The sequence below is a fragment of the Mercenaria mercenaria genome, chromosome 2, assembly GCF_021730395.1.
Source record: "Mercenaria mercenaria strain notata chromosome 2, MADL_Memer_1, whole genome shotgun sequence".
In the NCBI taxonomy this organism is placed as follows: domain Eukaryota; kingdom Metazoa; phylum Mollusca; class Bivalvia; order Venerida; family Veneridae; genus Mercenaria; species Mercenaria mercenaria.
The window spans coordinates 92,068,857-92,086,370 of record NC_069362.1 but is presented as its reverse complement, the minus strand read 5'-3'; the positions used below and the strand labels follow the sequence as shown (position 1 = coordinate 92,086,370).

Below are 17,514 nucleotides of genomic sequence, written 5' to 3'. Positions count from 1 at the left end.
TTCCATACACAGGACTCCTTTCCCAATGTTGTTATTTTGGTTTGAAGAGTGGGGGATAGAACTCACAAACCCAGGTTTCATAGTGAGACAGTGTTACCACTTGACCACTGCATCCAGTCTTTTAAGAAACGGCTATATTGTACAAGATGTCAATATAACCAACATGATTTCTATGCAGAGAAATGTAAGCCATGTAGCCGTAGTGTGCACATAATATTGTAGCAGATCAAAAAATGGTCTGCAAACGAAAATTGACAAGTGCCAGACAATTTTCTAAAATGATTAGGTAAATGAATTTCAAAGGCCCAGATATTATCAATCAGTATTTTTCTAGGGATTCCTTTGGATGAACAAATTGTATACAGAAGTGACGAAAGGATGAATAAAATTTCCTGGCTTCATAGAAAAGGTTGTAGCTGGAACATTTACCTAAGGTGCTGATAGTTGGTTTAAATCACTATCCATCTTCAACTTAAATTTTGAAAATTAAGCTGCATAGACACTATATGACCTCGAAACACGATTGAAGAAAACAAAAACATTAAAATGTTACCCCTGTTGTTTATAAGCATTACGGAACTGTATCTAGAATGTTACAAATGTATGTTGACATGCCAGAGCTCACAGCAACAGTTCTGTTAGTGTGAACATTGTTCCAGTTTAGGTTATGTACTAACGGAAAATTAACCTATATTTTTGTGTTAACTCAGACTGCATGTATTTTCTTAAATAATGCCAGTATCTGTGCTATTTTGTATGTAATCTGTGACACTGTTAACAAATCAAATAACATCCTTATTAAACCAACGTTGTACAAGAATCTGTCAAATCTCTGAAAAATATGACCACGACATTTTCACTTGTAACCAATGGAGCTCCTTCAGTACTGTTGTAATAAGATTGTGACGGAACGTTCCCCGTCGTTACATGACCGAAATACTGTTGAAAAACGGCGTTAAACCCAAACCAAACAAACAAACGTTCTGTGATAAAGCAAGCTGCTGTGTTCTGAACATATATATATATATATATTGCAGTTCGTCAAGTGTGCTGTTTGGAATACCACTTAACAAGGCATTAAATCAGCCTATCCGAGATTGACAATGGTCTTTGTGGTAACACTGGTAAGATACCACCTGGGCCCAGTCGTTCGAAACTTTAACAGGCGATTAAGCTAACTGTTGATTAACTTTTTGAGTTATTTTTCGGCATTTCAGACGACTTTGAAAAACAAATGTATAATGTAAAAATTATGAACAATGAAAACTCTTTACAATAAAATTAAAATATCATACAAGTACGTGTTTCTCACCAAGTTAAGTATTTTGAATTAAAGTTTAATAGGCGGTTAGTTTAACAGTCGGTTAAAGTTTCGAACAACCGGCCCCTGGTGTGACCTATTCTGTGTAGTTGAGCATGTCCAACCCGGCACAGGGTTGATTTGCTGTTCCATAGGCTTGTATAATGATCCTCAGATTACTATTGTGTATTGAAGTCTGAAATTGTAAACCAACGAGTATTATTAGTACGACAATGGTTCAAATAAATAAAAAAGACATAGGTAATTAAAGAAGATTTCATTATCATCTTTAATAGCTTCGTTTCATGGTGAAGACCATTTTAGACAACAAGGAATAGAAAAAACAGTACCTGTAGTTGCAGATTCGACCTGTTTATTCCCAATCTGAACCCCGCCTCCAACCACGTGTGAAAGGTTTTTTTTTTGTATTCCTTTATGATTTTAGCAAACTGACCTCTGCACAATTATCCTTGTGCTTTTAAAACTATGGCATTATCAAAAAAGCTTTGCGGGAGTGGTGGAGCATTATAGTCCCTGCCTTTTCAGTCTGTTCTATCCGTCTCCTCAGGGACTATGTCCAAAAGTTGTAAACTGTTACGTTATAAATTGAACTGATGCATAGTATGTTATACATATGATCGGCTTACGAGTTCTTTGAAACAGAAATCATCTCTCTAAAAAATTAAAACTAGACACATCGATCAGTTTATGTCTCCAAACCAACTAAGACGACAGTTCTGGTTCTTAGTTGGAAACAGAAATTCGTGTGAATCGATGCTCTACCCCGGGTACATTAAAGAACATAACTGTCTATTCATAATGATTTAGGCTAAGCCTTAGCCTATATCTAAAACTTCTCTCTCTGTCTGGTCCTTTTCGTCTCTCTCTGTGGATCTGATCGCTCTGTATCAACACTGGTAGATGATGAATATGCTGTATACATAACCAGGATCTGCAAAGACGTTCGTTAAGTCCTCTCCTTATATATATATATATATATATATATATATATATATATATATAAAACATGCCATGTTTAGGAATACAGTTTTACGAAAGGTAACTGGTATTCCCGTGAGAATTAGGCCCAATTGTTCATCACCTGTCGCAGATTTGATTTTATATTGTAATAAAAGATTTGTTTTATGCTCGAGCCTTTCTCCAAATACGTAGGCAGATGTATTTTACAATTTATAATAAATATATATAAAAAAAACAATTAATAAATAAAGCTAACAATTCGGATACTAATATTGCATTTCAATTTATTTACATCTCTTTAAATATAAGATGTAATGATATTATCCACACACAATTATGATGAGGGAGATTATTTAAATTTTATTATTCTAATTTTCGCTTATTTGGATAAGGATGTACCCCATGATATATTTCTCATTTAAGGGGACGCATACTTTGAAATTAGAAAAAAGTGGGTGGGGTATTATAAAATTTACCTGCAAAAAAAGTACAAGGTTTTGGTAAATGAAATGAATACTGTTTCAACTGTTATAAGTACACAAAGGATTGAGTCACTAAAATAAAAATGTGAAAAACTGAAACAAGAAAGTTATTGTTGAATTACATAACACTTCTTGTGTACATTCAAAGTCAACAATTAAGACTTTTTTGGTGCGAAAATAATAGTGCTTCACTTTGTCCAAACATTTATCAATGTCCTACAGATTCTAATTTAAAGAAAGAATGTGAAATTAGTTCACTGTCTTGCTTTTCATTTGGCATATGTGAGCTAAAACACATTATTTAGTTTGTTTACAAAGTAGTGCATAAGAAAAGATACGGTGGTCAAGGAATGCCACATTACAAAACTAAAAGAGTATATTCCCCTTAATACATTAAACATTTATCATTACAGAAGTCTAGTGGCTTACAATAAAGGCCTAGAAATGTTGCCATTATTAATTTTTAACTTGGTATTCATGAACTGCAATGCACTTAAATATCAAAACACATTCAACAAACTTTTGAAAATGTACTGTCTTAAAAATCCCTAAAATAAGGTATGAAATTTGGTTGCGAGGACCAATCAATGTGTATATGTGCAAAAGCAACATTCTAATCTTGTTCACAAAAGTTACTAATACACAGCAGGAATGTCAATGATCAAAACTGGACGAATATACAGTTATCCTCATTTTAATGTCATTTATAATTTGTCCTTGAATTCTCCACCATACTTTTCATAACTCTGTTTGCACGAGTTGCACGAGAATGCTGTCATTCACGTAAAAAAATGGGGTCAAATAAGTTGTAAATGTAATATCATGTAAACGTAGTTAATGGATTATGCAGTTCAAGACAAACTTTATCTCATAACGTAACGAACATGTATAATGTTGTAACAACAACTTTACTTACACTGATTTAAGTAGCAGTCGGTTTATAAGTGTCTTTATTGATTCATTTTGTGTTTCGTTATTGTTGTCAAAAGTATAACGGAAGTGCCTCACAACTGAAGCGGAAACCAGTTTGATGCGCAAAGTAGTCCACTGTAGGTAATATTTTTTGACAAATGTCCACAGAAATTAATAATTTTCTAATATTAAAGATGAATATCTGAATAGGATTCATTATTTTATCATTCGAAATATAGAACTAAACAAACGTTAAAATTAGAAATAACCATTTATTTACTAAAATTGCAGGGTGCCCTGCAAAGAAAGTTACAGAACATTGATCAACTATCTCATTTAAGACGTAACAATAATAAGTTTGCGATAATACACGAGATCATATCAGAATTTTAAGTAAAGTTTAAGTATATTCTGACTTATTATCACTAAAGAAATGGCATGTTGTGGCCACTCAGAAAAGGTAAGTTTTTCAGTCGACCGGAAGGAGACCGGACGCACCTGCCTAATATGAAATACCCGTATAAGCAAAATTTATCGAGGCAAGATATAGCACACACCGCCGTCTATGTAAAGGCTACAACGGACGCAAGGCAAAATTTACATTGGTTTACGCTAAGCAAATCCATGCAAGGAGACTGTTCAATAACCTTTAGATACCAGTCGGGAAAGTTATCAAAGCGAGGCTACGACGGACGCAAGGCAAGATAGACACAAGCAAGGCTATGTAGGTATTACCTCAGTACTAGGACAATACCTATGCAATTACACCCGACTTATTTGAAAGTTGGAATCTATATACAGACACTCCGTAAACCGCAACAGACGACACTTGCCACTGACCCGAACAATTTCTATTGCCCGAATTCCAGTTTCCGTTCTGCTCGGGTGCCCGAACTTTTACCGAAACCGGACTTCGAGTTTTTAATTAATAAAATATTGAAAGTGTATGTAAATATTTACCATTAAGAAATTTACGTCTTATAAAGTACGTCCGATCACCTCCCGAGTCGACAGAATTTTCGGCCACAATAAATTGCATTTCAATTTATCCCCCAAAATTCTGGTAAGCCTTTGATAATTATATAATAGAGGACCTAACTGATTGGTTAGTATACATGTATCAGAAGAAAACACAAAACGATAAACGTTATTTAGATGTTACTTCTATTTTATTTAAGTTGAACAGTGTTTAGAAATGACATCTTTAATGTAATCAAGGTAGAACTCCAATCCAACATCATTTAAATGTACACCGTCACTGCGGTAGAAGTTGGTGCTACTGTCGATGTCAGGCATTATGACATCACCATTTCCGGACTCCAGTACAATTCTACGGCCCAAACGATTTAAACGCTTTCTTTTTTGTTCTAAAGTTTTATGCCCATCCCTTGCACCCTTCCATACACGCCGTTGAAGGATATCCATCCAAACAATCACTGTATTTGGGAGAGCATCCCTTAGGTAGGAAACTTCCCTTTGGATAATTTCTCTAATTCCAGGGGTTTTAATGTTAGTTAAATCGTTCCCACCTAGGCTTACTATTATCATTTTTGGTGGCAGGCACAGGAGAACTTGAGCTTCCACCTGATGTCTGAATCCTTGCCAACCCAGTCCTCGCACACCCCACCAGCCTATCTGTATATCCTGAAGTCTCAGGTTAGGTTTTCCGGTTTTCTCAGCACGGACACCGGCCCAGTAGGGAATAGAATCCCCTAAAACCCATACGTCTAAAATGTAAGATTTCAATGTATTTTAACTTGAATAGAGGTGATATTATATGACTATAAGTAACTTATTGTGACCAATTAAACAAAGAGAGCGCGGGCAGATCATTAAACCAAGTAAAATCTACACTGGAATATTGCGTATGTATAATTTGTAACAATCCGACGACCATCTGCCCATTTTCATAATAACCTCGGACGGGAGACCTAAGATTGCGAGATCAGTCGCTCTTCCAATCCTAAAACTGTGTGACCTCAGATTTAGTGTACTATAGCCTGCCATGTAAATAGCTTTTGTCAAGACATGCGTAAATTGCGATCTCGTGACTGCCGCTCCATTCTGGTGACAGAACAAAGCATATTGGCTTTCCGACCGCACTTGTAAAAACTCAAGAAGTTTACGAACTGGGCATATATTTATCGCTTCCTTTTGCTTTGGTATTTTGAATAGAACGGGGTTTCCTCGTTGGTTTGTTTTATAGCGCCTAAGTTTGATGAGGATATAGCTATCGTTCTGAGTTAGGCAAACATCCTCTCGTAACAGTGTATTACTCCGCTGATAAGCGCGATTTGCGACTAATTCGCTGACCCGAAATAGACCAAAGTATGCTAGAGTGAATAATGATGTAAACAGCTTAGTTTCATAGATATCATAACAAACGGAGGGCAATGCGTTACAAACTGCTTCAAGTACGTGTTTTCTTAACGGAGCGCGTTTGTCACGGGTTTTTCTATTTCTGTGGCAACCTTCAATAAGTTTTTTTATTATAAATACTTGAGCAAGATCTGAGTATCCTTGTAACTTGTGAAAATAGTTAATGCCCGCCAAATATGTTGTGACAGATCTTGGTGAGAGACCTTTCTCGAAACAATTTGTCAAAAATAGCACAATCTGCGATATAGGTATTGGCCAGGATTTAGGTAGGTTATAATCAGACCTAAATGTTTCGAACATGTTTAATGCCGTATGATATGTTGTTAAAGTATTTGGTGCGACCGCTGTATTAAGGAGTTGTCTAGCTCTGTATTGAAGACGTGCTACAGGAAATCGGGTACCTGACAAGGTTCGGGGTCCGCCTCTGGCGCCAACTCTCTGAATCTCTGTAAGTTAAAACGGGACAAGGAGTCGCATATGTCGTTATGACAACCTTGAACATGTTCCGCTTTTAACCAAATGTTCATTTTTAAGCATTGCAGAGTTATTAACCTGACCAAGCACATAACCCTTTCTGATTTCGATGATAATTTATTGAGGATATGTACAACTGCCATGTTATCGCATTTGAATTTCAGTTTTTTATTCTTCAAATCCGAGCCCCATGTAAACAACGCTACTAATATTGGAAAGAGTTCTAACGTTGTAATATCTGCAGTAATACCCATTTTATGCCAGTTGAGAGGCCATTTTGCTAGGCACCAATGACCCTGAAAGTAAATGCCGAATCCGAGACCCTCACCACCTGCACTGTCTGAATATAGCTGTATATCAGTGTTTGAGACCCAGAACTTATCATGAAATACTGAAATCCCGTTGAAATCGCCCAAGAAGGTAAGCCACATGTTCAAATCTAACTTAATCATGTTTTTGAGTCTTAAATGTTGATAGGGTTTAGTTAAACCGCATACAGAATCAATTAAACGGCGTGAGAATGGCCTAGCCATAGGAATTGCGCGGCAGCAAAAGTTCAGTGACCCTATGAGGGACTGCATCCGTTTAAGAGTTGTCTTATTGTGGGGAAGCATTTCTTTTATTTTTTGTATAACCTCTTGAATTTTTGTTAAAGGTATCCTTACACGCATGTTAATTGAGTCCAACTCCAAGCCAAGAAAAACTAGTACCTCTGTGGGTCCTTCGGTCTTTTCCTCCGCCAATGGGACGCCTAAATCTGACATAATGTTCTCAAAAATGTTTAATGCCTGGGTACACCTGTCTAACGTTTTTTCACCCCCCAAAAAATCGTCTAAATAATGAATTAGGCCCCCGGTTTTGAGCTTTTGTTTTACGCAAAATTCCAAAAACCTTGCGAATCTTTCAAAGGTTATACAACTAATGGATGCGCCGAAAGGTAGAGCTTTATCAAAATAGTAGTTTTCATCAAAACAGAAACCAAGTAATTCAAATCTGAAGGTTGGATAGGTATAAGCCTGTATGCATTTCGAATATCCGTTTTGAACAGCTTACAGTTTTGACCTAGTTCTTGGACCATTTTGACCGCTTCATCAAAGCTAGTGTAATGCACTGTACATACTTCCGGATCGATAAAATCATTCACAGATTGACCTTGGGGATACGACAGGTGGTGAATCATCCTGTATTCCCCAGGAGTTTTCTTGGGCACAAGGCCAATGGGCGAAACAATTAAATTTGGAAATGGCCGTTCAGAAAATGGGCCACCTACTCTACCTGCTTCAATTTCCTTCTTTATTTTAGATTTTATCAATTCAGGGTTCAGTGCAGTTGAACGTAAATTGTTTGCATTTCTTGGTAATCTTGGGCCTGTATATTGAATAGGAAAGCCATTTGTAAAACCATTTAGCAGAAATTCGGCCTCTTTTTTGTCATATAACCGTAAGTATTGTTTTAAAACTGAAATTTTTATTGGGGTTTTAGCTAAACTATAGATGTTTGAAGTGATAAGCGGTACTGACGGGGTGCCCCGCAATGTATCGCTTATTTTTGTGGCATTGGTACTAATGTTTTCTTGGGCCTCTAAACGAGCCGCGTCTATTAAAGGGTCTCCCGCGAAATGTATTTTGAGTCTGTGGAAATTGCATTCGGACCGGAGTTGCCGCCCCTGATCTTACACATCTTACTTCCGGGTGCGGTCCCGAACACCTAGTGCATATATGCGAGAACCTACAGTTAGGCCAGGTGCAATTTCCACTGTTAAAGTCATTACAAGTAAACCTGAATGGGTTCACTGCATTTCTCAGTGTAGGACGGAGTTGCATACAACGCCACCAGAGCTCATTATTTATTTTCGACCACGGCGAGGGGGAGATAGCTTGGCGTAAGCGGAATTGTTGGTCGTATTCTCGCCAGCTAAGCCCATTGTTCCTAATTGCGCATTCCCTAATGTTGAACATGTAATGAAGCATTTCATATACTTTATCGGCGTGATTTGATAAATATATGGACGTGTAAATGATAAAAGCATTGGTCCATTTTTCAATGTCGTCAATCTTTTCTTTACATTCACGCTGTGACGTTTCTATACACCCATCTGCGTTCAGTTTAAATACAGTGCCATTACAGTACTCTGCGAGTTCAACTGCCCCTTTTAATAATAAAGAAAGATTAACGTACTCCCCTTTACAAATTTTTTGCTTCAAGGACGCTGGCACGTGGGCTGCTATGTCGTCGTCTGCGAGGCGGACCGACGGAAAATTTATATTTATACCGGTCTCATTGGTAGAACCAGCTGGAAGGTTTAAAATATTTGCATTTTCCCCGTGCGTAATGTCACATCTTGGAGGGTTAGTATTACCTGTAACATTACTATTGCTACTGGTAGGACCAACTGTAGGCCTATCTATAATTCGGGACTCCTGCATTAACTGTTCAAAATCAATAAATTGGTACCTACCCGCATCGTTCTGCAGCAGTGGATGTTCTGTGACTTCGTCCAGCTCCAGCTCATCTCGCCCTCGTTTCCGGCTATGTCTGGGTCGTTCGGCGTTCGCAGCAGGCGGGGTGCCCCGCCTGTTGCCCCTCTGTTCATCGGCCTCATTCCTTCGTGGATAATCTCCCTGTTCGTCGGCCCCATCTGCTCGCGGATTTTCCGGTTCGAATCCTTGAGCAACATTCGCTTGTGGTTGTACCGGTGGCGGAACATGAAGGCGTGCCCTGTTGCCTCTCAAAACTCTATCTGGTTCCTGTCTGTCGTCGGCACGTGCCGGGGCCTGAACCGGCGCCCTGTCCGGTGAGCGAGCTCTGTTTCCTCTGTTGTTAGCAGGTTGTGGATGAGCTCTTACCTGTCTGTTTGGGATACGACCGCGAAGTCTCCCTCTTACACCACGTGGCATAATTCGTTAACGTTGGAATTAACAAAAATAATTGTCAACGTGTAATTTCTAGTAGATTCTAGCTAGCGTACTCGTCGAATGTAGTTTTTCAACTGAAAAGGTTGCACGTGAATCGGATTTACTTGATTGCCCGCCTGGTTCCTTTTCATGTTTGTATAAAGTAACATTGAATAAACCGGGAAACAAATCTAAATTTTGCGACCAGCCGTGCGTGAATAAGCTGACCGCTTGACCGAATATCTCAGTATATTTCTCCAAAAATAAACGGAATTATTTTTATGCAAAATAATTTTTATTATTTGATAAGAAATTATAATCATCGACATGTTTTCTTTAAAAATCGGACACGTGCTGACACCTAAGTTGTCTCCCGTTGTTTATTAGAGTTACCTTTCGTCCGGCGCAGTAATACATTTGCAGTGAATCGCCGAGAAGTCGTGGGAAAATTAAAAACCATGTAAACAAACTAAAATTAACCACCTTTTCAAGATGAATTTCAAGTGATCGACATTATGCATTTAACCCGCCTGACCTGTGTAGCATCTTAGATATCTGTTCTAAGGTATTCATTGTGTAGAATGTCATGTTATGCCCTTGCAATGCTAATCCCCCTCTGATTTTTTTGTTTACATTTTTTATCAATGAGAAATATGGCGTCCATCCCGAGGTGAACTGACGTGGCGTTAAATTTTTACATCTTTAAGCAAACCTGGTGTGTTAGAAAGAAAATCTCATCCCTTCAACATTATTTGGAACACTGTTATTGTAAAAAACCTGTTTTTTCCTTATACAAAAGCTTAATATTTTGTGTTGAATGTACTTTCACAAACACCTCTGTTTTCCTATTACATTCATAGTACCACATCCTTATCCACTAAATACTGAATATTACAGGTGTCCATCAGTATTATATCAGTTTAGGAATATGTTTTTTATTTTCCCACCATCGATTTCTTGAATATGCACCACTTCTGCATTGCTGTATGAACTGTGAATGTAGCAATATGCGTCCCCTTAATAATATTTGCATAAGCGTATAGTCATGTTGGAAAACAACAATAGCCAAATTCAGGGACCACAGCCTCACAGAAACGAAGTCCTATTGCAGTGCATGTATGTGTAAATGATTGATACTCAAAAAAAAGACAATAAGATACTGAAGATAAAACAAACAAATAATCATTTCTTTGTTACAATGAAATGAAGGTAATGATTGATATATAGATAAACATGTTCACCACATAAAAACAATTGTTATCCACTTGAACATATAAACTACTTTATCTGAGGTATATGGTCACACATTTAGATAAAATGTACCGGAGTTTAAATATTACCGTCGTTGACATATTCCTGATTCTATAAGATTATTATTGTTATTAATATTATTATTATACCAGATTTATATAGCGCCCTTTTCATGATCAATTTCACGTTCAAAGGCGCTTTACATAGTTCAAATGCAGCCGCATAGGGCGCATAATTCATCCTCTTCCAGCCAAGATCAAATATTCTTTCAATATAGGATTTTTGGGATGTCTGTGCGTATGTAAACTATGCCTTTTAATGCACACATTAAAATACAGCCCCGACGCATAAACCCTGCAGAATAACGCACTCATTGAATAAAGCCATACATCGGTTTTATGACAACAGTATGTGCGTTTTATATAAAAGACAAGGTTTACATATGCATGAACACCAAAAAAAGGCCTTTAAATGAAAAATAAATGAACAGCTGAATCGCAACCATGATCATCGAATAGGAATTGCTCTATCTGAAAAATATTGTGCTTCGAAAGTTCTAGGTGTATATATCGATGACACTCTGTCTTGGCAATCCCACGTTAGTACCGTGGCCAATAAACTAAACTCAAAAATTGCTCTACTTAGAAGAATTGCATTTTTCTTAACAGATGAGATGAAAATATTGTATTACAACGCATAAATTATGTCAACCATGGAGTATTGTTGCAATGTCTGGGGACTTTGTCACAAATCGGACACTGATAAAATTACATCTTTGCAGAGACGCGCCATAAAAATAATCACAAAATCAAAGTGTAGCAACTTTGATGAAGTATTAAAAAGTTCAAAACTTCTGTCTTTTGAGAACAGGTGCAAATACCACATTTCATTATTAGTGTACAAAAGTAAAACAGGAGATTGTCCTATATACATTTCAGATTTACTACATTTTGTTCATAATGATCATTACAGTCTGCGCCCAATCGAAAACATGGATCTTTCTATTGTTAAACCTAAAACAAACTACCTGAAACAAACATTTAGCTACAAAGCTGCACTCATATGGAATTCACTTCCTTCTTACATTAAACTTCATAATAATAATATAACTACTTTCAAGCATAATTTAAAGAATTTTCTCTTGTTACAATAGTTTTTAGCAATTAATTACTTGTAATTACAAGAATTTTGTTGAATTGATGTTACTGTACTCGTTTCCAATAATAATAATATTCATACTATCTTATTATTCAAATCTGGAGCTATTTATTATCTTATGGGACAGACTTTCTTTTTTGTATGTATCTTAATTGTCATGTATAATCTTTTTGACGCATGGTAATTCTTTTAAAACATAGTTATTGTTACATTACGTTTATTTAAGACTTCTTTAATTTGAGACGTATTTGTCGAGAAAATTTAAGTAATTCTGATATGTGTATTTTTGTATAAATGTTAAATTATAAATTGACTGTATAATTGTGTGTATGTGTGAATGTATATCAGTTGAAGGCCATACTGGAAATAAGTTGTAAAATATCTGTATTTGTACACTTAGTATGTCACCTTCAGAAAATAAAGTTATTATTATTATTATTATTATTACACTTACACGTTTCGTCCAGAAATAAGAAAGTTATCAAACCAATCAAATTTGCATGTATTAATATATGCTGGATTATTTTCTGTGTAAATGCGTAATGCGTACATTCATTCGAAGCTCATGACTGATGTACATGGATTATTTAAACTTTCAGCCGCCGCAACCAGGTAACATATTTAAATTTCCATTACCTGTACTTACATTGTATTCTTGAATGCAGGAATACCACATTCATTCTCTTTTGCCATATATACCATGCCCATGCAAAGATAATTTCACTGAACTATATTTGAATATATAAACATTTTCTCCACTTCATATGAACAGCCTTCGTTTCAGTTCTGCTGAATAAAAAAAAACAAGACAAAACAGTACAATGGACTGTTGGCGGCACTGGGCATATCAAATGAAACCAGAGTAACACGCGACAAACCAAGTCACCCATGGACTTCCAAAGATCTGATATTGCAGACGAAAAAAATATGTACATTCGATGTAATAACGTCCAGATGGACAGTTTATATAAATAACTGTAAGATAAACACCTTATATATACTTAAAGCAGAGAGAATCGTGTCCAGAAGCGACATAGTCTGTGTACATGTTCAGTATAAAGTTCTGTATTGACATCAAGTTTTAAACGTTAATGCTCTTCGAACAGTTTAATACTTGGGTGCAAATATTGCTGTCAGAGCATATAGTTTTGAATATTATATGTACATTGGTATGGAAAACTACTGAGCCTAACGCAGAAAGTACTATCCTCTGTGTTTCAGATACAGTACAATGTATGCTATTTACTTCCGACGTAATGCATAAACACTAATTTCATTCGACTCACACCCTATCATTATTCTAGACTTCCTTTTATCACAGACCACAGTATATGGATTAATTAGTCCTTCTGTCGCATTAAGGAGTTCACCTACTTCTTTTCCGTCATCCCCTATTTGAACTAAATTCTTCGAAGTACGTCCAGTAACAAGCATATGATTCCCGGGTAGCTGACAAATCCCGTTCAAATCCCGTAATTTTGGATCATTAAATGTCCATACTCTCTTACCATCTCTGTTCAAAGCAATGACCCCATTTCTTTCATCTGCAATGTATACCATGTCCGTAATTGGCTCCATGATGATATTTTTCGGATATGAGAACAGACTCTTTCCATCTTCGTCTGTTTCAAAGATCCTAAGAATGTCCCCACTTCTCTTGTATACGCAAATCTTTGATTTACGTGACCAGCTATCGCAGGAGACATACAGTTCATCATGTTTTGTATCAAAGTAAAGACCTGTACACCTCTGTTCCGTGTTGAACGATGCTCCCAATGATAATGTGTCACCACAGGATACGAACTGCACCTTCTTCTCTGTCCGAAGTGTCACTGCTACTTCCACGTTCTCAGTTTTGCACAAAGATGAAGGGGATCCAGGTAATACTATGCAATCTGCTATCTCATTACTTTTATCCAGTATTTTTATTTTTTTATTTTTGAAATCAGCGACTACAGTGGTGTCATTTTCTAGTAAGCAAATACCAGTTATGACACAATCTCCTATGGAAGGGAATCTCCGCCAGGACATGCATGCTGCTAAATGACATTACTATGTTATTTACTTACATATGCGTTCTGCAACATTGCAACTGCATTTTAGTTTCTTACATTTGCCTTACAAGAAATTCATCTTTAATGCTTCTTAATGCTAAGAAAACAGTCCATTCATGAATATCGGTTATTCTTGCATGTAATTGACAAGTGCGTTTAACCTTTTTGTTTGCTTAGTGTAATATTGAAATGTATACTCATGCTATTACTAACTGTATTCTATGTTTTCTTACGCGTATTTGAAGTTGTTGCTACTGAATGTAAAGAGCTATCAACAACGTTGTGACTTGTGAATATTCCGAAATTTTCATAACTTGATTGTTACTGCTTTTTGGATTTAACATTAGTGATGCTTGCAACCACTTTGTTCTTGTTTATATTACAATTTCCCTGCAAAAAATGATATACTAAAACACACGGCTTAATAAATATTTAAACTTGCAGTATAACAAAAATTTAAGCGGTAGTGCATTACAACATTACAGGGAACCAACAAAAAGCAAAAATTTTAGCGCAAATCAGTATACACGGGAGACCACTCTCGACAGCAAATTCACGTGTTCGGTAGTTTCCGTTGGTTAAACGGTGAGAGAGTCTAAACTTACCCGTGTATACTTGTGTTGTTTTCGGAGGAAATTACGTCCCTGGACAGCTGGAAATTATGAGTACTATTTTACTAAAACACCGTTCATGGTTCACTGATTTTACGGAAACTGCCGGAAATTCTGGTTCCCAGCTTTCTACGAATTTCATATTACAAATGTTAAAGTCGCATTTGATTAACTTCGTGCTGCGTAGTGCTTACGTAGCACTGTTTTCGCCTTGCATACATTTCAATCATTGCAATACTAAGAATTTATGAATTTAAAGTATAGTATACTAGTAGGGACCTACATAGAAAAGGTCTACAACAGGGACCTATATATCAAAAACAAAAAACAACGGGCAACAACTAAATGTTGCATGTGTTAGTTTTATATAATGGAGGAACGATTTAATCAATTTCAGAAAGTAAAACGTACAAAACACTTAGAACTTGTCCACATAAACCTTTTAATATGCCACAGAATGGATGCATTTGCCATTTACACGCAAGAATATGCGTTTTACATACATCCAGTGACGAAAGATGCAAGGTATGTGCCACTAACGGATGGAAGGTAACACAAAGACGCATGGATGTTGCATTTAGTTTAAAACGAATAACACAAGGCAACATGCATTTGTCATTTAGCAGCATGCATGTCCTGGCGGAAATTCCCTAAAATGCAATTGCAATGTTGCAGAACGCATATGTAAGTAAATAACATAGCAATGTCATTTAGCAGCATGCATGTCCTGGCGGAGATTCCCTTCCATATATGTTGCCAATTAGTCGACAGGTTGTCTACTGATGCAGACACATCTCGGACTACCCATTCACTATTTTTGATCTTTACAAACATTTGTGCTTCATTTAGGCCTTTGGTATTTAACTGGTTTGAACTTTCTTCAGACACTGACAAAACGGTCTCCAATTCCTTCACATCAGCCTGAGCGACATTTACAAGTTTATCATGTTTGGTCCGCACTTCTTCTCTAGAGGCTTCTGCGAGTTCTTTAATTCTCATGATAATGCTTCTTTTATCCTTTTCCAATACAATTTGTGAAATGACTTTGTTTAGACATTCGTTTGTATCGCTGTGTTCTTCCGCGTCAATATTCTTTGCAGATTCATTTAAATCATTAACATTTTCACATGACCTGAAAAAAAAAACAACAACATTTGCTTGCATTTGAAATGTAGCATCAAAAGTTATATAGATTATCAGTTTATAGTTCATTGTGTCATTTTCTTGTCTAGACATAAATATCTTGTTTAGTTTGGTTTAAAGTATTAAGAGGTCGGATTTAATTGGCGAAATATCACTCCTTAGGATTTAGTGCGACTTCTTTCCAGATTTTATTCTTTCGAGCCGCATAATGTGTGTAACTAAATGTAAGTTTGAAACACAAACTACTTGAAAGTTTGTAACATAAACTTAAAGAAAGTTTGAAACACAAACTAAATGAAAGTTTGAAACACAAACTGAATGAAAGTCTGAAACACAAACCCATGTTCAAGCAAGCGTATGTCTAAAAATTTCATCTAGATGATGTTATCTAAATGACATCAGGTTATGTTATTCCTTATAAATTTTGATAGTAAATGAAACGGCCGAACATGATCATTTTTTAACTGAAATGTCATCCGGAATTTCTTTATTCTCAAATAACAGTTTTGTAACTGCAGGAATAACGCATTTTTTCGTGTTTTAACATCTGTAGATCGGTTGATTATTGAGCCCGATACAGACATACACAAAGAGTGTAGAAAAAATTACGTAAAGTTAAATGAGTTTCAAATATGAGTCAAGATTTCTGACTTGTTTAAGATGACAAACTACCGTGATTTAGAGCTTTAAACTATAATTCAAATGAACCTCTACACATTGCATTTTGACCTGTATGCTTATGATTTTGCTTTTATGTCAAAGTAGTATATTGTATGAATGATCTGTAATACTTTACATAACATTAAAAAATTATAATACATGTGTATTCCAGAAAGCTTTCCTGTTGTTTAATGTAAACCTTTTCTAAACATGAAAACTTACAATTACCTATGTTTGATGGTAACGCATGCCTCACAGCAAACTTCATCATGGTCCTTGCAGTATCTGTCTAAAATCCGTCCGTGGTGTATGCTACAACGTTCTGTCAATAGTTCTTGTCCACTACTGCACTCCGGTCCATCCGTAATATGATGTGATTGTAAAGATGGAAATTTACTATGACCATTTACACACTGACTGCAAATGTACGATCCACAATCTTGACAGAATTTCGTAGCTTCTTTATTTGCGCCATTCCTTGAACATGGAATGCAACAGTTGTCAAACGCCTCGTCAGAGTCGTTTATAGATATTGGTACATCTGCATTTGCCTCCATGTTAATACATATATTAACATTTTATTATATAACATATCGCTAGCTAAAGTTGTATAACTTCATGTAAAGTAATGAACAATTCTAAATGCCATGAGTTTTCATGTTACAAGTAAAATATACAATTAAAAGAACACCGTTCAACTCCTACGGAAACAACAATGTTTTATTGCCTGATTCGATTCTTCGCGAAGATAGAATATTACAGAAAATATATTTATTATTAATTATTAGTTATTATCAAAACAGATACATGTACTCATTTAACAATATTATTTGTGATAAAAAAGAGTAGAGGTTTCCACCATTTGCCATGGTACTATTAGTTTAGTTGTCTTTATAAAGTAGAAAGAATAAGTTTCAAATTTTTACATACTCATTATGTTTGATATTAACATTTGCAAAAATTTTAACAGTTATTTTTACATAAAAATAAAGAAAAAAAAAAATTACAGAGTGTAATGATATTGATATAAAGTAGTTAGGTACACTACCTAACACAAGTTTTAGTTTCTACATAACATTGAATACGAGACAAGTTCAAGACGTTCCATGGCATTTGGCTATAAGCTGGAACTCTCCTACTTTCTCAGTAGATCACCAAAACCTATGTCTCCGCCTCAGCTTTCCGATGCTCAGCCTATATTTGCTTTCGTCTATA

The 17,514-nt window shown here is 36.0% G+C and overlaps 2 protein-coding genes across 2 annotated transcripts; both read right to left on the bottom strand.

Annotated features, from left to right (window-relative positions):
• Positions 1-3,874: 3,874 nt before the first annotated feature.
• Positions 3,875-9,722, bottom strand: LOC123525283 (uncharacterized). The gene is made up of 2 exons (XM_045304200.2): positions 8,987-9,722; positions 3,875-5,402 (listed from the first exon to the last, which is right to left on the bottom strand). Exons 1-2 carry the CDS (start codon positions 9,423-9,425, stop codon positions 4,849-4,851), a joined length of 993 nt encoding a protein of 330 aa, XP_045160135.2. The 5' UTR covers positions 9,426-9,722; the 3' UTR covers positions 3,875-4,848.
• A 3,351-nt stretch (positions 9,723-13,073) lies between these two features.
• On the bottom strand, positions 13,074-16,856 carry LOC123562370 (uncharacterized). The gene is made up of 3 exons (XM_053527268.1): positions 16,528-16,856; positions 15,309-15,628; positions 13,074-13,801 (listed from the first exon to the last, which is right to left on the bottom strand). The coding sequence occupies exons 1-3, from the start codon at positions 16,854-16,856 to the stop codon at positions 13,074-13,076; spliced, it is 1,377 nt and encodes a 458-aa protein (XP_053383243.1).
• Positions 16,857-17,514: the final 658 nt, after the last annotated feature.